Genomic DNA, 22556 nt, shown 5'->3' on the forward strand with positions numbered 1-22556 from the left:
GAATAAAGTGGTTGCTCAAAGCATATACTAACCACAATCGCTCAGCTGCAAAACACTATGCACAACTTTGTGCAAAAACACACTCAGAACCTTACTGTATCATAAATATTACACTGGGCAGACACTAATACACCAATATACCACCCATACGGAAAATGCAGACCATCAACAATATGAAACAGGGGACCATAATATCACAGTTCTCATGTAGAGCCACAAAACACCCTAAATTAGGTGGATAGTGTTCACAATGAGCTCCTTTTATTAACGACCATATGTAGATCCTTCAACAGGTAGTGTGTCATGATTTAGGCTCTACACCATTTCTGATGTTTTGGGCCACCTCAGTAAGGCCAACACACAATGAGGCATATTTTCAAAGCACTTTGGGAGGCTAAGTTCCATAGGTTTCTATGGAACTTTGGGAGGCTAAGTGCTTTGAAAATATGCCTCAATCTCTCCACTGCAAAACACTATACACAAACTTGTGCAAAAACACACTCATAACCTTACCAAACCATAACAGCACTAATTCCAAGGACAGGACGAGCTACAACCTTATGCGTGGAAAGGCAGCACTATAATTACACCGGGCTCTAAAACACCAGTACACAACCTAGTGAAACAACAACAAAAAGGGCTGCAAATACTACACGCTAGCAGAATACTGCATCTTGATTACACATGAAAAACACATGAAACAACAGATATGAAGGCAAAATACTGAACTGGAAAGTTACCTCAAGAAGTCAGACTCAGCATGCAGCAATACTAGAAAAATTGAAACTTACATGCAAAATATCACAGATGCACATTTCCAAAAGCTGACATATTCCAATTAATAAATTCTGAATAAAGAAATGTTTTCTACCTTTGCTGTCTGAGCATTTAGTTTTTCTATTAGCTTTGGTCCCAGTGTCTTCTGTTTTATGCAGTGTCTTCTTTCCATTTGATATTTTTTCTCTCACCATGTCCACAACCCTTCTGTGTCCTTATGCATCCTGTCTACCATCTGTAACCCTGTCCCTAGCCTTTCTTCAGTTTCAACATCTGCCCTCAAAGTGTTCTGATCCAGCCCTTAAAGTCAGCAATTTTCCCTCCATCCATATCCAGCATTTCTTCTCACTCCCCTCCCCTCCATCCATGTGCATCTACTTCCTGTCTTCCCTCCCCTCCATCCATGTAAAGCATTTCTCCTCTCTCCCTTCCCTCCATCCGTGTGCATCTCCTTCCTTTGTCTTTCCTTCCCTCAATCCTTGTCCAACATTTCTCCTCTCTTCCCTGCCCTCCACTCCATCCATGTCCAGTATTTCTCCTCTCTTCCCTCCCCTCATTCATGTGCACCTCCTTCCTGACTTCCCTCTCCTCCATCCATCCATGTCCAGCAACTCTCCATTCTCCCCTGCCCTCTCCTCCATCCATCCATATCCAGCAATTCTCCTCTCTCCCCTGCCCTCCCCTCCATCCATGTCCAGGAACTCTCCATTCTCCCCTGCCCTCTCCTCCATCCACCCATATCCTACAAATTTCCTCTGTTCCCTGCCCCCATTCATCCATCCATGTCCAGCAATTCTCCTCTGCTCTGCCCTCCCCTCCATCCATCCATGTCCAGCAACTCTCCATTCTCCCCTGCACTCTCCTCAATCCATCCATATCCAGCAAATTTCCTCTCTCCCCTGCCCCCATTCATCCATCCATGTCCAGCAATTCTCCTCTCTCCCCTGCCCTCCCCTCCTCTCCTGTCCAGCAATCTCTTCTCTCCCCCTGCCCTCCCCTCCATCCATCCATGTCCAGCAATTCTCCTCTCTCCCATGCCCTCCCCTCCTCTCCAGCGATCTCTTCTCTCCCCCTGCCCTCCCCTCTTCTCCAGCGATCTCCTCTCCCCCTGCCCTCCCCCCTTCTTTCCATGTCCAGCAATCTCTTCTCTCCCCCTCTCCTCCTCTCCAGCGATCTCTTCTCTCCCCCTACCCTCCCCTTCTCTCCCCTGCCCTCCCCTTCTCTCCATGTCCAGCGATCTGTTCTCTCCCCCTGCCCTTCCCTCCATGTCTAGCGATCTCTTCTCTCCCCCTGCCCTCCCATCCATGTCCAGCAATTCTCCCTGCCCTCCCTCAGCTCCCCGACAGCCCTCCTCTCTGTTCCTTCCTGCCCCACCCCACGCATTTAACCCTTTTACTCTCCAAGGCAGCAACGTTAGTGAAGAAGAAGGCACTACAGGTTCGCCTCCAGCTTCTCCCTTCCCTCTTCACACAGTGTCCCACCCTCGCGGAAACAGGAAATGCATCATCACGTAAGAGTGGGGTCTGGGGGTGATAGCTTCTGATGACCTTAAAGTTGCCAAATAGCCAGATAAAGCAACAACAAAAGCCAGAAAGATGCTTGGATGCATAGGACGAGGAATGGCCAATAGAAAAAAAAAGACAACAGATCTCATTTTGAAGACCACACTTTCAAAAGGATTTAAACCAGATGAAGTCAGTCTACAGAGTGGCTACTAAAAGGATCAGTAACCTTCATCATAGAACAAAGGACTGGACTTAAAAATCTAAACCCTAGAGGAAAAGAAGGATATGGGAAAAATATTAAATTTTAAACAATATGAAAAACACAATAAACAGTCCTTGTTCAAAGGAAAGGAGACTCTGGAACAAGTGGTCTTAAAATGAAGGGGACAGGGGAATAAAGTCAAGCAAAATCTAAGGAATATTTCTTTATACAACGCATGTAGATGTATGGAACAGACTCCCAGTGGAGCTGGTAGATGAATAGATAGTATCTGAATTCAAAAAAACACATAGGACAAACACATAGGACCTCTGAGGAGAGGAAGGTATTGTCAAGCTGGGCAGCTGGTGTTGACAGGCAGACCAGATGGGCTGTATGGTCTTTTTTTGCTGCCATATTTTGTGTTTCTATATTTATCATAGTAAGTACGTATGAGATCACTTCTTGACCCTTTTCATGACAATCAAACATAGGGTCTGAGGCATGGTCTGAGGATGGCCCCTTCTTGGCCATTTAGCTGATACTTATGACCTGTATAATATGAACAGTTAATGTTCTTTCACTTGACACCAGGAGATCTTTCCCAGTCTTTTGATTATACACATTCAAAGTAACTGATCATATGTTTGTGTAATGATAAGAAAAGCTCACATCAAAAGATCATGAAGAAATATATGTCCAAGAACATTTGACCACAAAAAATGAGTCAGGTCTATGTTATTCTGTCATTTTAGACTTGAGGGGAAAAAGATATACTAAACATTTTCTGTATGATTGATGTAATTGTTTTCTTGCAGTCACACTTATATGACAAAACTGAGCCATGAGAAATGTAAACATGACTTACCTTATACAGAGCTGAAGTAGATGCAGACCCAACAGCCAATGCTACACCAATAATTGAATCACCATGGAAACCATCTGCATATGCCATCATAACAATTCCTGTGATGGCCATTATTGCTGCAACTATCTGTAAAATTGAAAGAGAGTAAAACACTCAAGGTTTGACACTGTTGTGTGATTACCCTATAGAAAGACATTTAAGTGTATCCGACTGCAGTGTAGTCTTCTAATATCTATACTGATTCAATGAAAACTGGTTCATTGCAAGCTCTGGTGTCTTTCATGGGTCCCAACAAAAGAATTATGCATAAAGCTCACTAACAGCACCACCACTAGACAATAATTCTTATGTGGGTCCAAAAAGGCCTTTAAATGGTCTGTTGGTATCAGTTAGAAGTCATCAGATTCTACCTTTAATTTTAGCTTTCACACTTGAATTTGTTATCAATAGAAATCAAACAAAATAAAACATGGAAAAGAAAATAAGATGATACCTTTTTTATTGGACATAACTTAATACATTTCTTGATTAGCTTTCGAAGATTGCCCTTCTTCGTCAGATCGGAAATAAGCAAATGTGGTAGCAGGTAGTATATATAAGAGAAACATCAAAGCATTACTTTGACAGTCTGACAGAGTGGGAGGGTGGGGGTATGCATGGGGACATCAGAGCATTTCATTGATATTCTAACAGAAAGCTAATCAAGAAATGTATTAAGTTATGTCCAATAAAAAAAGGTATCATCTTATTTTCTTTTCCATGTTTTATTTTGTTTGATTTCTATTGATAACCTTTAAGAGTGAACTAACACGGCTACCACACCTCTCTACACTTGAATTTGTAAATAAGAAAAAACATTTAAACTATAAATTAAGATTTAAAGTACAAGTATTCTCTCCAGTAGTGATGTTGTTTCAGTAATGTTTATCGTCTTAAAAATGCCTAATTGGTGAAATTAGCATTTTCTTACAGTTACAATAAAGGCCCTGCATTTGGCTACTTTTGTAACATAGAAATACATCATACTGCATCACTGTGATTGCTAGAACCAGCATGACATTAGGGAAGTAATCACTAATCCCTACACCAGGTTCCTTTAATGCTCTTAGTATCAATATTAGGGATGTGTATTCATTAGCATACATTTGGTTCATTTTGGCAACATAAAAATGTTAGTAGTCTTTTTTACTAAGCTGAATTAAGAACTAGCGCATGCTTTCCACAGCTTGAAATGGCTTACCTTGGGACAAGCTCAGGCATCCTGCAGTAATCTTAAAATCTCTGCACACCAATTGCGTGCAAAAAACAATTTACATTTTTATTGCAGAGGTGCATGCCTGGGAGTGGAGACTGAGCATTTTGTGCACTAATCCATTAGTGCATCTACATTAGTGTGGGCTGGTTAGCTCAAGATTAGCTACAAAATATGTACAAAATATGTGTTGGTAAGTACTCAGGCGCTAATCTTTTTAATGACTGAGCACTAATGGCAAAATTAGTGTATGGTCATTAATTCAAATGATAGGAAAATTGACCATTTTTTGGCTGCAGTAAGTATGGCCTTAGCAAGCAGGAAAGATTCATGTTAGGGCACGCTAAAGCCATGAGTCTTCATCTGCCATCATCTACTATGTTACTGTGTAACTGAGCTGATTAAAAAACAATTGTTAAATGAACACAGATGTGTGATAAACCAAACTTATTTCTAGAACAGGACTTCTACCTTACTTAACTGTGAAGAAGAACAAAATTATTGTAAGACTAGTTCCCCTCAGATACTATAAAGTCAATTTATGAGCTCCCTTCTCATGGTTAAAAAATGCTGCACCATAAGGGCAATTCTACAAAGGGGTGTCTATATTTAGGTGCTTAGAGGGTGCCTATTCTATACAGGAAGAAAGGTGCTACATGTGTATATGTTTAGGTTTGAGCACTTAGCAGTCATAAAGCTGGTCCAAAATGCTTGTGTGTAGATTAAAGAAAAAACATGGAGAGGGGAACAGAGTCCACAGGGACAGAATAGGGGCAAACTTTGTCCCCGTATCATTCTCTACTTTGAAGGCTGCAAATGAATTGGACAGTTAATTATTGGAGACAATGAGGGGCATTTTCGAAAGGGATGTCCAAGTTTCGATTCCAGGGGTAGGGAAACCTGTATTTTCAAAACAAGATGGACATCCATCGTTTCGAAAATACCGTCAGGGACGTCCAAATCCTTAGATTTGGACATCCTTAGATTTGGTCGTCCCTAGACATTGACATTTCTGACTTTCGGCGATTTTCGAAACCAAAGACGTCCATGTCAAAAACGGCCAAATGCAAGCCATTTGGTCGTGGAAGGAGCCAGCATTTCTAGTGCACTGGTCCCCCTGACATGCAACGACACCAACCGAGCACCCTAGTGGGGGGGCACTGCAGTGGACTTCATAAATTGCTCCCAGGTACATTGCTCCCTTACTTTGTGTGCTGAGCACCCTAAAACCCACTACCCAGTGAATGATACATACCTGTAGCAGGTGTTCTCCGAGGACAGCAGGCTGATTGTTCTCACGACTGGGTGACGTCCGCGGCAGCCCCCACCAACCGGAAAGAAGCTTCGCGGGACGGTCGGCACGCAGGGCACGCCCACCGCACATGCGCGGCCGTCTTCCCGCCCGTGCGCGACCGCTCCCGCCAGTTGAATGACTAGCAAAAGATGAAACACACAACTCCAAAGGGGAGGAGGGAGGGTAGGTGAGAACAATCAGCCTGCTGTCCTCGGAGAACACCTGCTACAGGTATGTATCATTCACTTTCTCCGAGGACAAGCAGGCTGCTTGTTCTCACGACTGGGGTATCCCTAGCTCTCAGGCTCACTCAAAACAAGAACCCAGGTCAATTGAACCTCGCAACGGCGAGGGTATAACAGAAATTGACCTACGAAGAACAACTAACTGAGAGTGCAGCCTGACCAGAATAAATTCGGGTCCTGGAGGGTGGAGTTGGATTTACACCCCAAACAGATTCTGCAGCACCGACTGCCCGAACCGACTGTCGCGTCGGGTATCCTGCTGGAGGCAGTAATGAGATGTGAATGTGTGGACAGATGACCACGTCGCAGCTTTGCAAATTTCTTCAATAGTGGCTGACTTCAGGTGGGCCACTGACGCTGCCATGGCTCTAACACTATGAGCCGTGACATGACCCTCAAGAGCCAGCCCAGCCTGGGCGTAAGTGAAGGAAATGCAATCTGCTAGCCAATTGGAGATGGTGCGTTTCCCGACAGCGACCCCTAGCCTGTTAGGGTCGAAAGAAACAAACAATTGGGCGGACTGTCTGTGGGGCTGTGTCCGCTCCAAGTAGAAGGCCAATGCTCTCTTGCAGTCCAATGTGTGCAACTGACGTTCAGCAGGGCGGGTATGCAGCCTGGGGAAGAATGTTGGCAAGACAATTGACTGGTTAAGATGGAACTCCGACACCACCTTCGGCAGGAACTTTGGGTGGGTGCGGAGCACTACTCTGTTGTGATGAAATTTGGTATATGGAGCATGAGCTACTAGGGCTTGAAGCTCACTGACCCTATGAGCTGAAGTAACTGCCACCAAGAAAATGACCTTCCAGGTCAAGTACTTCAGATGGCAGGTATTCAGTGGCTCAAAAGGAGGTTTCATCAGCTGGGTGAGGACGACGTTGAGATCCCATGACACTGTAGGAGGCTTGATAGGGGGCTTTGACAAAAGCAAGCCTCTCATGAATCGAACGACTAAAGGCTCTCCAGAGATGGCTTTACCTTCCACACGATAATGGTAAGCACTAATCGCACTAAGGTGATTCCTTACTGAGTTGGTCTTGAGGCCAGACTCTGATAAGTGTAGAAGGTATTCAAGCAGGTTCTGTGCAGGGCAAGAACGAGGTTCTAGGGCCTTGCTCTCACACCAAACGACAAACCTCCTCCACTTGAAAAAGTAACTCTTTTTAGTGGAATCCTTCCTAGAGGCAAGCAGGACCCGGGAGACACCCTCCGACAGACCCAACGCAGCGAAGTCTACGCCCTCAACATCCAGGCCTTGAGAGCCAGAGACTGAAGGTTGGGGTGCAGTAACGCTCCGTCGTTCTGCGAAATGAGAGTCGGAAAACACTCCAATCTCCACGGTTCTTCTGAGGACAACTCCAGAAGAAGAGGGAACCAGATCTGACGGGGCCAAAAGGGCACTATCAGAATCATGGTGCCGCGGTCGTGCTTGAGCTTCAGTAAGGTCTTCCCCACCAAAGGTATGGGAGGATAAGCATACAGGAGGCCGGTCCCCCAATGGAGGAGAAAGGCGTCCGACGCTAGCCTGCCGTGTGTCTGAAGTCTGGAACAGAACAGAGGCAGCTTGTGGTTGGTCTGAGAGGCGAAAAGGTCCACCGAGGGGGTGCCCCACTCTCGGAAGATCTTGCGTACCACTCTGGAATGGAGCGACCACTCGTGCGGTTGCATGACTCTGCTCAGTCTGTCGGCCAGACTGTTGTTTACGCCTGCCAGGTATGTGGCTTGGAGGAGCATGCCAAACTGGCACGCCCAGCGCCACAGCCCGACGGCTTCCTGACACAGGGGGCGAGATCCGGTGCCCCCCTGCTTGTTGACTTAATACATTGCAACCTGATTGTCTGTCCGAATTTGGATAATTTGGCAGGACAGCCGATCTCTGAAAGCCTTCAGTGCGTTCCAGATCGCTCGGAGCTCCAGGAGGTTGATCTGCAGATCCTTTTCCTGGAGGGACCACAGACCCTGGGTGTGAAGCCCATCGACATGAGCTCCCCAACCCAGGTGAGATGCATCCGTCGTCAGCACCTTCGTGGGCTGCGGAATTTAGAATGGACGTCCCAGAGTCAAATTGGTCCGGATGGTCCACCAGAGCAGTGAAGTGCGGCAACTGGTGGAGAGGCGGATGACATCTTCTAGATTCCCGGTGGCTTGGAACCACTGGGAAGCTAGGGTCCATTGAGCAGATCTCATGTGAAGACGAGCCATGGGAGTCACATGAACTGTGGAGGCCATATGACCCAGAAGTCTCAACATCTGCCGAGCTGTGACCTGCTGAGACGCTCTGGTCTGCGAAGCGAGAGACAGGAGGTTGTTGGCCCTCGCTTCGGGAAGGAAGGCCTGAGCCGTCTGGGTATTCAGCAGAGCTCCTATGAATTCCAGAGACTGGGTTGGCTGGAGATGGGACTTTGGGTAATTTATCACAAACCCCAGCAGCTCCAGGAGTTGAATAGTGCACTGCATGGACCGGAGGGCTCCTGCCTCCGAGGTGTTCTTGACCAGCCAATCGTCGAGATATGGGAACACGTGCACTCCCAGCCTGCGTAGGTACGCCGCCACCACCACGAGGCACTTTGTAAACACTCGTGGGGCGGAGGCGAGCCCAAAGGGCAGCACACAATACTGAAAGTGCCGTGCGCCCAGGCGGAATCTGAGATACTGTCTGTGAGCTGGCAGTATCGGGATGTGAGTATATGCATCCTTTAAATCCAGGGAACATAGCCAATCGTTTTTCTGAATCATTGGCAGAAGGGTGCCCAAGGAAAGCATCCTGAACTTTTCTTTGACCAGGAATTTGTTCAGGCCTCTCAGGTCTAGGATGGGACGCATCCCCCCTGTTTTCTTTTCCACAAGGAAGTACCTGGAATAGAATCCCTGCCCTTCCTGCCCGGGTGGTACGGGCTCGACCGCATTGGCGCTGAGAAGGGCGGAGAGTTCCTCTGCAAGTACCTGCTTGTGATGGGAGCTGAAGGATTGAGCTCCCGGAGGACAATTTGGAGGCAGGGAGGCCAAATTCAGGGCGTATCCGCACCGCACTATTTGGAGAACCCACTGGTCGGAGGTTATGAGAGGCCACCTTTGGTGAAAAAATTTTAACCTCCCCCCGACCGGCAGATCATCCGGTACGGACACTTTGAGGGCGGCTATGTTCCCGTGGATCCAGTCAAAAGCCCGTCCCTGGTTTTTGCTGTGGAGGCGCAGGGGGCTGCTTAGGCGCACGCTGTTGACGGGAACGAGCGCGCTGGGGCTGTCCCTGTGCCTGACGAGGCCTTCGGGCCGGCTGGTTGTACCTACGCTTTGCAAAAGAATAGGGTGCAGCCTGCCGGGCCCGGGAAAAACGTCCACCTGTGGAGGTGGATGCTGAAGGCGCCCGGTGGGAGAGTTTGTCGAGGGCGGTTTCCCGCTGATGCAGTTGGTCCACCATCTGCTCGACCTTCTCACCGAAAATGTTATCCCCCCGGCAAGGGACGTCGGCCAGTCTCTGCTGGGTGCGGTTGTCCAGGTCAGAGGCACGCAGCCATGAGAGCCTGCGCATCACTATACCTTGGGCCGCAGCACGAGATGCCACGTCACAGGTGTCATAGATACCCCTGGACAGGAACTTTCTGCACGCCTTCAGCTGCCTGACCACCTCCTGATAAGGCCTGGACTGCTCCGGCGGGAGCTTCTCGACCAGGTCCGCCAGTTGTTGCACATAGGTCCGCATGTGAATGCTCATATAGAGCAGGTATGACTGGATGCGGGTCACGAGCATGGAGGATTGGTAGGCCTTCCTCCCAAACGAGTCCAGAGTGCGAGACTCCCGCCCCGGGGGCGCCGAGGCGGTATCCCTCGAACTCCGTGCCCTCTTGAGAGCAGAATCCACGACCGCTGAGTCATGGGGCAATTGGGGCCGCATTAACTCTGGGTCGGAGTGGATCCTGTATTGGGACTCTGCTTTCTTGGGAATGGTGGGGTTAGTTAACGGTCGCACCCAGTTCCGAAGCAGTGTCTCTTTGAGGACATTGTGCAGCGGCACCGTGGAGGACTCTCTAGGTGGTGATGGATAGTCGAGGACCTCGAGTATCTCGGCCCTCGGCTCTTCCACAGAGACCACGGGGAAGGGAATGCTAATAGACATATCCCGCACAAAGGAGGCAAAGGAGAGACTCTCGGGAGGTGAGAGCTTCCTCTCCGGTGAAGGCGTGGGGTCCGAGGGAAGGCCCGTAGACTCCTCTGAGGAGAAATATCTAGGGTCCTCCTCTTCCCCCCACGAGTCCTCATCCTCGGTATCGGACATAAGCTCATGTAGCTGAGTCCTGAACCGGGCCCGGCTCGACGTCGAGGCACCAGGGTCTCGGTGTCGTCGAGCGGTGGACTCCCGCGCCGGCGGGGACGGAGCTCCCTCCATTGACGTCGACGGGGACTCCACCTGCGTGGCGGTCGAGACCGGCGCCGCAAGCGGCGGCGGTGTCGACGGCCCCGGCGCCGGGCTAGAGCTCGCCGGCGCCACAGACATTGGCGCCGAGGGCGCAAGCACCCCCGGCGCCGGCACAGCCTGGCGCATCAGCCCTTCCAGGATCCCCGGAAGGATGGCTCTGAGGCACTCGTCCAGGCCCGCTGCCGGGAAAGGCGGTGGGGCCGGTAGGGGTGTCGGCGTCAGAAGCTGATGGGGGCCAGGAGACAGCACCGAGGTGCCGGAACCCCGACGCGTCGGTACCTCCACAACTGACGGGGACCTCTCCTCTCGACGAGTACGCTTCGGCGTCGCCTCCTCTCCGATATCCGGATGCACCGAGGGCGACCGGTGACGACGCTTCTTATCCTTCTTGCGATGCCCGTCACCGGCGCCGGAAGGCATGGAGGAGGAGGAGGTCGATCCCCCTCGGTCTCGAGGTACCGGGTCAGACAGGGTTCGGTCCCGTGGCCCACGAGCTGAGGGAGTGACCGGGGCCGACTGCCCACGCGGCCTCTCACCTCCACTCTCACCGGAGGACCGGCGGGCCGACGGGACCTGTTCTCCTGGGGTCGATGCCATCGGTGCCGATGTCTCGGGCATCGATACCGGTACCGAAGGACCGGGCGTCGATACCGATGCCGTCGAGGTCGACGTCGAGGGGTCGGCGCAAGTTCCAAAAAGACGGTCCCGCAGAACTTGCCTCGCAACCTGAGTCCGTTTCCGGAGACCGAGACACAGGGAACACGACTTGATATTGTGCTCCGGCCCGAGGCACTGGAGGCACCAAGCGTGGGTGTCGGTCTGCGAGATCGGCCGGCCGCAGCGACCACACTTTTTAAATCCACTCGGGACCTTCGAGGACATCGACGGAAAAATCGCGTCGGCGAAGTCAAAGTCGTCAATGGTGGCTGGAATCACACCTCGAAAAAAGAAACGACCGAGCGGCCACTAGGCCGCAACGCGGCGTCCCCGCTGGAAGCGAGGGAAAAGGGGAGCGCGTGCTCCACACGCTCAGGTTTTTTTTTTTTTTGAAAAGGAAACCGGCGGTAACCAAAAACAAGAGAGAAAAAGAAAGCGACGATCCGCGTAAACGCGATCGAAATTCCGGCGGCTGAAACAGAGAGAGCGGCAAAGCACAACTCTCTCCAGACGCGGAAAAAAAGGAACTGGCGGGAGCGGTCGCGCACGGGCGGGAAGACGGCCGCGCATGCGCGGTGGGCGTGCCCTGCGTGCCGACCGTCCCGCGAAGCTTCTTTCCGGTTGGTGGGGGCTGCTGCGGACGTCACCCAGTCGTGAGAACAAGCAGCCTGCTTGTCCTCGGAGAAACAACTGTACACCACTACCATAGCCCTTACAGGTGAAGGGGGGCACCTAGATGTGGATACAGTGGGTTTTTGGTGGGTTTTGGGGAGCTCGTTGTTTCCTCCACAAATGTAACAGGTAGGGAGGGATGGGCCTAGGTCCGCTTGTCCGAAGTGCACTGCAGTACCCACTAAAACTGCTCCAGGGACTTGCATACGCTGTCACGGCCCTGAGTATGACATCTGAGGCTGGCACGACATATTTTGAAAGATTACTTTGAAAGATTAGTTAGATTATGGGGTTAGTAACCACTGGGGGAGTAATGGGCGGTCATCCCTGATTTTCTCTGGTGGTCATCTGGTCATTTCAGGCACCTTTTTGTGCCTTAGTCGCAAGAAAAACAGGTATGGGTGAAAACGTCCAAGTATTCGTCAGGGACGTCCTTGTTTTTTTCGATTATGGGTCAAGGACGTCCAAGTGTTAGGCAAGCCCAAGTCCCACCTTCGCTACACCTCCGACACGCCCCCTTGAACTTTGGCCGTCCTTGCAATGGAATGCAGTTGGAGACATCCTAAAATGGGTTTCGAATATACCGATTTGGACATCCCTGGGAAGAGGATGTCCATCTTCCGATTTATGTCGAAAGATGGACGTCCTTCTCTTTTAAAAATGAGCCCCAATGATGTTTTCATTTTTTGGAAAAAAACAAGCAAAAGTGCTGGCCACAACTGGCAAAATTTGTATGGGGGATCCTGTACATTTTTGCTACCAGCACATCTTCTGAGAAGACATTTTCTATTGCAGGAAGGACTGTGGAAGACAGGAGAACTAGACTGAATCCTGAGATTGTTGATGACTTTTTATTCATCCACAGATTAAAAAATCATAACAGTGCTTCATACAGCATATTTTCCCCTACTACGGCATACAGAGCGGGTTATATTTTGTATCCCTGGACATTTTAACAGAGTGGATTAGGGTTCCTTAGGGTAGCAGAAGTCAGCTATTGTTGAGGTTTGAATGGTAGAGAGTGGTGGGGGAGGGAGGTTATTATAGTGGCTCATTGTTGTTTATAAACAACATTTGCACAGAATATTTTTCCATTTTATATTTTAATAAAAAGATTTTAAAATATAATCATAAGTGTTGGAGGCTTCTGCAGATGAGGACAGAGCCCGCAGAGATGGGGCAGGGACAGGGGCAGGGCCTGTGGGCAGAGTCAGAGAGCCTGCGGGGATGGGGACAGAGCCTGCAGGGATGAGATAGGGAAAAACTTTGCCCCCATGTCATTCTCTAGTGTAGATTCACAAGTACTGGTAAGTGTGCACCCTGCCATAAGTTACTCATCTAAATGTGCATCCTGCCACACTCTGCCCATGTGAACACCTACCTGCAAAGTAAAGCTTCGACAAAAGAAAAAATATATGAAAACGTACTGGTTTTGCAATTCTGAAAGAAAAGACCAGGATTGTGAAGGTAGTGAAAATGTATAAAAATCAATTTAGCTCAGTGGGGTTCTCAACCCAGTCCTTGGGTCACCTAGCCAGTCGGGTTTTCAGGATAGCCACAATGAATATACATGAGACAGATTTGCATATAAGGAAGGTAATGCATGCAACTGTATCTCATGCATATTCATTGTGGATATCTTGAAAGTCTGACTGGCTAGGTTTGTCCCGAGGACTTGATTGAGAACCCCTGATTTAGCTAGATTTTACAGTCATGGGAAAATTTTCAAGCTGTGAGAGAAAAACACAGAGAGACCAGAACCTTTTTACCAGTTTTTTTTTCTGTGAAGGCAAGAAAGCGTACTTTATACAGCTTTCCCTTTTGTAGCAAAAACAAATTGCACACCTCAGCTGCATAGTATTAATCAAATGCTGTGTTTGGCAGGTGAACGGATTTGCAATCAGGTATGCAAGCTGTGTTATTACTATTATTGCAGAAGAATGGGGTACTTTATTGCTAACTTACTCTTGAACTTAAATCCACTGGATGTCAGAGCAACCAACCCATAACTGTAGTATCACAAAGCCATTGATGAACACTTTAAAAACCTATTTAAAACATAATTTAACAACAGAAATGATCTTCAGATCATAAATCAGAGCAAGATTAAAATGCAAAGTTTTCTCCTTAAATTATTTATCATTACCCTTACTCCCATGAACTTGTCTTTCAGCACAATCCAAGAGAGCAAGAAGACAAATGCTTTGTTACAACAGAACAGGGCAGAGACATCAGTGGCTGTCAGCTTCCTTAAAGCCAGTAAGTATAGGTAATTAGTCAAAGTCCATAGGATTGAAAAGGGAGCACTTCTTTTCAGAAACAGCTTCAAGGTCAGACCATCTTCACCAAAAATACGACTGCATTCCCTAATAAAAGAAAAGAGTTGGATTCTTAGCTCATGTTTCAGTTGATTTCACATATAAAAAAAAAAATAGTTTTTAATTTGCCAAAAATATTAATGAAGCATCTATCTTATATTTTTGAATAACCTCCATTCTTCCTCATGTGTAATGACCAGCATGTCTTGCTTCATAATGGGAGGTGACTTCTTCCTGTTTATCTGTGGTTTGATACATACATGACCATCGATTTCAGCCCAAATTCATACATCTTACATAATACAAGTGAATTCTGCCAGCCTGGGTACAGATATATAGTTCAAGCTACACTGACTTTTGTTACAATTGCTGGAAGCCACAGCTCTCTGGAAATGCTTTCCCAATTGCTTAAAAATGCACTGTAGACCAGGGGCGTAGCCAGACTTCGGCGGGAGGGGGGTCCAGAGCCCGAGGTGAGGAGGCACATTTTAGCCCTCCCCCCGCCATTGCCGACACCACCCACCGCCACCACTAACTTTATTTTAAATTTTTTTTAATTATCATTTTACTTAATTACATTCACATTTATCACATAAATGTAAGGAAAAACAGAAATTAATATAAGGAAAAAGAAAAAACATTTTCTCTCAACAATATGGGGGATCCAAGATCAGGAAAACAATCTCAAAGAAAATAAGAAAAACATCAAGTGGTTAATCTTACAAATTCATATTTTCTGAGGGAGGAAGGTTAATTGGTAATTGCAGCTGGTACAGTGGTAACTAAAGGAAGTTGCTGCAGAGGGTTCTTCATCTGTTCTTTTAACTCCACAAACTCTTGTAATTTCTTGGGTTCAACAAATAAGTAATAAGGAAATAAAACACTTACAAGGGAATCGCTCTAGGAAGGTCCCACCTAGGGCAATGATTACATAAGTACATAAGTACATAAGTAGTGCCATACTGGGAAAGACCAAAGGTCCATCTAGCCCAGCATCCTGTCACCGACAGTGGCCAATCCAGGTCAAGGGCACCTGGCACGCTCCCCAAACGTAAAAACATTCCAGACAAGTTATACCTAAAAATGAGGAATTTTTCCAGTCCATTTAATAGCGGTCTATGGACTTGTCCTTTAGGAATCTATCTAACCCCTTTTTAAACTCCGTCAAGCTAACCGCCCGTACCACGTTCTCCGGCAATGAATTCCAGAGTCTAATTACACGTTGGGTGAAGAAAAATTTTCTCCGATTCGTTTTAAATTTACCACACTGTAGCTTCAACTCATGCCCTCTAGTCCTAGTATTTTTGGATAGCGTGAACAGTCGCTTCACATCCACCCGATCCATTCCACTCATTATTTTATACACTTCTATCATATCTCCCCTCAGCCGTCTCTTCTCCAAGCTGAAAAGCCCTAGCCTTCTCAGCCTCTCTTCATAGGAAAGTCGTCCCATCCCCACTATCATTTTCGTCGCCCTTCGCTGTACCTTTTCCAATTCTACTATATCTTTTTTGAGATACGGAGACCAGTACTGAACACAATACTCCAGGTGCGGTCGCACCATGGAGCGATACAACGGCATTATAACATCCGCACACCTGGACTCCATACCCTTCTTAATAACACCCAACATTCTATTCGCTTTCCTAGCCGCAGCAGCACACTGAGCAGAAGGTTTCAGCGTATCATCGACGACGACACCCAGATCCCTTTCTTGATCCGTAACTCCTAACGCGGAACCTTGCAAGACGTAGCTATAATTCGGGTTCCTCTTACCCACATGCATCACTTTGCACTTGTCAACATTGAACTTCATCTGCCACTTGCACGCCCATTCTCCCAGTCTCGCAAGGTCCTCCTGTAATCGTTCACATTCCTCCTGCGACTTGACGACCCTGAATAATTTTGTGTCATCGGCGAATTTAATTACCTCACTAGTTATTCCCATCTCTAGGTCATTTATAAATACATTAAAAAGCAACGGACCCAGCACAGACCCCTGCGGGACCCCACTAACTACCCTCCTCCACTGAGAATACTGGCCACGCAATCCTACTCTCTGCTTCCTATCTTTCAACCAGTTCTTAATCCATAATAATACCCTACCTCCAAGAGTTCACACCTCCTAGTCTGCGATTCCCTTGATATATCAGGAAAAATATTTATCTTTGAACCCAAAAAACTATCAGCCATGTATCAGAAATACAATTTCAAAACATTGTTCCTATCTAAATCAAAGGCAAAAGTCACTAGTAATATAACTCTATATATAGGGTATTTTAGGAAGATTTATCATTCTCAAGTTATTTTTCCTTAATTGGTTCTCCAGAAGTTCCACTTTTTGACAAGAAACATGACTGTTCTTCATTTTGATTAACTGATTTTCGTAGAGAAACCATTTCCGTAATCAAAGTCTCTATTTTTATATCTTGGACTTCCACTTTGTTAGATAAGTATTGATATAATCACATATTTATTCCTGAAAAAATTTTGACATCAGAAGAAGAGAATTATTCACACTCTGCAGCACTTCCCAAGTCCAATTTCTCAACAGAAACCGCTCCGGATATCTTCGGGGGGAAGAGCTCACTCTCCAATTCCCCAGTTGGTTTATTATCCGGAGTCAATGCTGCACCAGGACCTCCTCGGATCGCGTGAGAATCCTAACCCACTTCGGGCGTTTCCACTGTCGACCTCCATAGCGAAGCGTTACTGTTTCCGGGTCTTGGAGAAGTCATGCCAACAGGGGGACTAAAATTCACTCCCTCTCCACTGAGATTCAGCGATAAAGCCTTGCTGTTCCCCGAAGCAGGAACCGATATCCCCGACGTTATGACCCCGAATCTCTCCAAAGTAGACTGAGAAGTGGTGGGAACCCCAGCCGTGTTCGAGGAGGACAACACCACGGCTTTGCCTTTTTTCTTCCCCATTCTCTGGGGAGCGCGCCTACTTCAGGTATTCTGGTGTAAAACAGGAACTCAACTAACGTACGTCCTCCCTCGACGCCATCTTGGATCCTCCAGTTTGGGACACTCTTTGTCTGGTTTCTCCTCAGAGGCCTGTCTGATATGGGTAACCCTTCAGCATAGCCCTCTAAGTCATTGAAACACGGAAGCCCCTCCACCACTTACAAGGTGGTGTCCCTTCGGAGGAGCGCCACCACTAACTTTGACCCTCTCGACCCCCCCTCCCTCCGCCAACCCTCCCCCGCCTATCTTTGCTGGCGGGGGACGTGCAGGACATCAGACTCAGAAACAGAACGAAGGAAGAAGAGGACCTCGGCTGGCGGGGGTCATCCCATCCCATCCCATCCCAAAGTTTAACAATATTGTAGTAAATAATCAGCCAGCAAGAATCAGCATGTTATGGCAGCTGCTGGCATTATCCCCAGATACTCAATACAGGGCTAATATCCGGGCATACACAGACGGCTAACACTTAAGTTCTGATTACTACACTTAACTACATAACCATATAAGGTGACTCACATAAAGAAAAAACTTCATTTTATGTGGTCATATTTATGTGGTTACCTTACGTGGTTAAGCGCCAACTATCGGCACTTAATCGTGTTAAGTGTCGACTCTGTCCCTGGACCACCCACAAATTAGCTGGTTTTGGCATAGGCACTAACCATGGATATTCACCAACACTAACCACACTAACCTTCCCATGCACTAAGCCTATTTCTTGCACAGCCATGAAAAAGCCTTTTCTGCATTTCTTTCATTTATGGCTGTACGATAATTTTACCATTAGCCTGCAACCATTTAAAAAATTAATGCTAATGTGCACAATCTAACTGGTTACCACTTCCACACAGCTACTCAAAACAAAACTACAAAAAATTACATACTGCGGGGGTCTTTTACTTAGGCACGCTGGCGTTTTTAGCGCATGCTAAAAATAGGCGCACGCTAAATGCTAAAGACGCCCATAAGAATACATTGGCGTCTCTAGCACACGCTAAAAATGCCAACGCACCTTAGTAAAAGACCTCCTGAATGTTTAGTGTACACAAATGCCAAAAGTAATGCAGGATGCTTCAGCACATCCTGCATTAGACCACTTTTGCTGCATTAGTTAGTGCCTAACGAAGCTTAGTAAAAGGGCTCTGAAACATCCAGGAGCCAGCACAGGCTTGTGCTCACGTGCTGCAGTGTTCACCTCCCTCCAAGACAGACTTTCTCTCAGAGGGCCACAGACACAGCAGTGCTTGAGTACAGGCCCATGCAGCACCCAATAGTTTTCAAGCTTCCATCTGGGCCATGCTGGCCTGGGAGGAGGTAAGAGTGGTGGGGGCAACAGCGGAAGGATGGGGGGGGGGGGGAGCAAGGGGATATGAGATGTTGGCCATCTTGGAGAGAAAAATAGAGGGGAAAGAAAGATTCTAGGGATCTTGAGAGGGGTTAGAAACAGGAAGGGGAGATGCTTGACTACGGGGGCAGAGTACAGCCTTAGAGCCACCACTAGAGAAGAGAGGTGGGGTCAGCTGACAAATCATCTAGGGTATCAGATACCCTTGGGCCAACCCTGGCCACACATCACTGATTTTTCTATGAGGACAGAAACTCTTTTAAACTCAACTATGAAGGTCACTTTGGAATGGTTATGTGACATCTACATGTGTAAATAGTGCACAAGTGTAAATTCCGATTTTACAATGCCGCTATTTACACATATGATGCACAGATTTTTAAGGAGGTGTGTTATGAACACGGTTTGAACAGCCTATAAAACTATACCTGTACATCCCATTTCACAATGGCAGTACATGTATATTTTTAAACATTTCCCAGTTATTTACACCTGCTCTGAAGCATCCTTCTCAGCTACCTGCTTGTTTGAATCTTCACCAATGATTGTGGGGCAATTATGCTCAGTTCAATAGTATCTAACACAACCTACAAATTCTAAAAATAAGTTTTTGCATTTGGCTACTAAATTGGCTCCTTATATGTGTATCCTTGTGAAATCCAGCACTTATAGATATAAATGCTGACAAACACACAAATATGTTGCTAGATAATACATACATCTAGTCATTGGTGCTTATCCGTGTAAAGCCCCAAATGATGCCACTTTTTTTTGACTGTGTGGCTTTTTTTTTTTAATTGATGCTCCTACTGTACATGCTGGCAAATGGCCATGTATCTGCCTGTGCCCTTATATGTATTTTACAAAAGCTCTGCGTTCAACAGAGCATTTTGTAAAATTGATCACCATGACTTGGACATTGCAATTCCTGCGTGCTATGCAAGATAGGGCTTTTAAAGAAAATGTTCTACTCAATGTGGAAACTCAAACGCGTAAAACAATATTTCCCAAGGGAAACATTTTGCAACCTGATACAATCGATGGTACTGAGCCATGCTGACTACTGCAATGGAATATACGCAGGATGCAAAGAACTAATTCTAAAGAAACTTCAGACCACACAAAACACGGCTGCAAGACTCATCTTCGTAAAAACACGATTTGAAAGCGCAAAATCTCTTCGCGAAAAACTACACTGGCTCCCAATGAAAGAACGCATCATCGCCTTCAAAATCTTTACTATGGTTCACAAAATTATATACGGTGAAGCACCGGATTACATGACAGACTTAAATTGATCTACCAGCCAGAAACTCATCCGGATCAACACGAACATACCTAAATCTACACTACCCAAGCTGCAAAGGACTCAAATACAAATCAACTTACGTATCCAGTTTTTCCTACATCAGCACTCAACTGTGAAACACACTACCAAAAGACTTGAAAACCATATACAACCATCTACACTCAAGACCCACCTGTTTAAAAAGGTATACCCTACAGATCCAACATAAATGCCTGATCTCTGTGACACAACAACACTAAAGTTCATAATGGCCATCACCGAACTCTCCCGTCGAACGATTCCACTATGTGGTCCTACCACATGAACCTTACCCTATCACAACTTCATCTTGTATTTGTATACACTGGAGTCTGCAACTGCTCTCCGGCACTATGTAAGCCACATTGAACCTACAAAGAGGTGGGAAAATGTGAGGTACAAATGTAATAAACAAATAAATAAATACACTAGTCCATAAAATGTTGTGAAACACATGGCACTAGATTGCCAGTTAACCTGTCTTGCTACTGTACATGAACTGGAAAGTGAGAAATGAAGCACAAACTGTTCAATGCCGTCCGTCCCCTTTTCAAGTTGCACAGCTGGTCCGATTAATTCAAAGGGATTTAGCTAGGCAGAACTAAATTACATGTGATAAATCCATCTTAAATGCAGTTTGAAATGAATCATCAAGATTTCCTGATGAGATGCTCCAGGATACACTATATTAATAGGTATTCTAGGGCTTCCAGCCACAGGGGATATATGAACTAGAGTTTGGGAAATGTGATGGTTAGTGGGTGTTACTACTTAAATGATTACTCTTAAGTATAAATTAGATAACAGGGGGCTACTGTTCATAAATCTATATTTCATTTGTAATTCTGATGTTCTTATAATGCTTGGGATCAATTTGTTGGCTGTTTTTCTGGTACGGCAGTAATATGCAAATTGAGGCAAGATAATTATGAACGATGGCCAATAAAATTGTGCATTTAAATGGAAATAAGGGGGGAAGTTATCAATGTGGGCTACATTTGAGGTGTTATTTTACCACAGGTCCCATTTTATGCAATGAGACGTGGAAGGGCATAATCGAACGTCGCCGGCGATATAGTTCACCGTCGATCTATTTTGGCAGCGGCGCAACAGCTGGCCGGGACCGTATTATCGAAAAAGATGGCCAGCCATTTTTTTTCGATAATGCAGTTTAGCCAGGCCAAATGCCAGAGTTCGCCGGGTTTGAGATTGCCGGTTTTGTTTTTCAGCGACAATGGAAAAAAATGCCGGCCATCTCAAACCCAGCGAAATCCAAGGCATTTGGTCTTGGAGGAGCCAGCATTTGTAGTGCACTGGTCCCCCTGACATGCCAGGACACCAACCGGGAACCCTAGGGGGCAATTCTAAAAATTTTGTAAAAATACAAAAAAAGCTCCCAGGTGCATAGCTCCCTTACCTTGGGTGCTGAGCCCCCCAAATCCCCTCCAAACCCACTCCCCACAACTCTACACCATTACCATAGCCCTTATGGGTGAAGGGGGCACCTACATGTGGGTACAGTGGGTTTTGGGGGGGGTTTGGAGGGCTTAACATTTACCACCACAAGTGTAACAGATAGGGGGGGGGGATAGACCTGGGGCTGCCTGCCTGAAGTGCACTGCACCCATGAAAAACTGCTCCAGGGACTTGCATACTGCTGTCAGGGAGCTGGGTATGACATTTGAGGCTGGCATACAGGCTGGCAAAAAGTTTTTTTTTATTTTTTTAGTGTGGGAGGGGGTTGGTGATCACTGGGGGACTACGGGGAGGTCATCCCCCATTCCCTCTGGTGGTCATCTGGTCAGTTGGGGCACCTTTTTGATGCTTGGTCGTGAAAGTAAAAGGACCAAGTAAACCCGGCAAAATACTGCTTAATGCCGCTTTTTTTTCCCATTATCCGCGAAAGCCGGCCATCTGGTAGCCACGCCCATGCCCGCCCATGTCCCGCCTTCGCTAAGCCGCTGACATGCCCCCTTGAACTTTCACCGGCGAGGCGACGGGAAAGCGGTGATGCTGTCAAAAAAGCTGCTTTCGATTATACTAATTTTGCTGCTTTTGAGAGATCGCCGGCCATCTCTCGATTTATGTCCGGAAATGGCCAGCGATCACTTTCGAAAATAAGCCTGCTAGTTACTAATAACTCAGGTTAACAGTAAAACTACAAAAATCAAAAATGGGTGTGGAAATACAAAATATCACAAATTTTTCTTTTTAAATGCTCCACTATAAACAACAAAAGATAATATATCTCAAAACCCTAGACCCTGAAGCAGCAATGCGAAATGCTGGCCATTGTTGGTCCTGGGGGAGTTGAGAAGCTGGCTTATAATAACGAAGTCTTCTAAGATAAGTGTGCTTGATATAAATACATGATAAAACTGTTGCATAATTCAAGTTGAACTCTAATTATTTAAGTTGGACACTTTTTGGGTGTTATTGCTTGGACGTTATATCAAATGGAAGGTTTTTGCCAATGACGAAGAGCAGATCATTTGGATCAATATAGCTCTATACGTTGTTCAGACTTGGAACTCTGAGGCTTTTCCTTCCGTTTTTCTTGGATCTTTAACAGCTGATTTGACTGTTTTGAGATATATTCTGTTTTGTTGTTTATAGCTGAGCATTTTTTGAAATTTAACAGTAAAATAACCCACCAATTTAGCAACCTATATGAAGTATGCATGATCTTGATGCATGAACATTTGCAACTC

General features: G+C 46.6%; 1 protein-coding gene across 3 annotated transcripts in view; it reads right to left on the reverse strand.

Annotated features, from left to right (window-relative positions):
• SLC35F4 (solute carrier family 35 member F4) overlaps positions 1 to 22556 on the reverse strand; it is a 195684-nt gene that overhangs the window by 40332 nt on the left and 132796 nt on the right. For all 3 annotated transcript variants that reach the window (XM_030214667.1, XM_030214666.1, XM_030214665.1), the window contains 2 exons: positions 14030 to 14249; positions 3350 to 3475 (listed from right to left, as the gene is read on the reverse strand). In XM_030214667.1, coding sequence (XP_030070527.1) covers positions 3350 to 3475; positions 14030 to 14249 — 346 coding nt within the window. The remainder of the gene's footprint in view (positions 1 to 3349; positions 3476 to 14029; positions 14250 to 22556) is intronic.

The sequence above is a fragment of the Microcaecilia unicolor genome, chromosome 9 (assembly GCF_901765095.1).
Source record: "Microcaecilia unicolor chromosome 9, aMicUni1.1, whole genome shotgun sequence".
Lineage (NCBI taxonomy): Eukaryota > Metazoa > Chordata > Amphibia > Gymnophiona > Siphonopidae > Microcaecilia > Microcaecilia unicolor.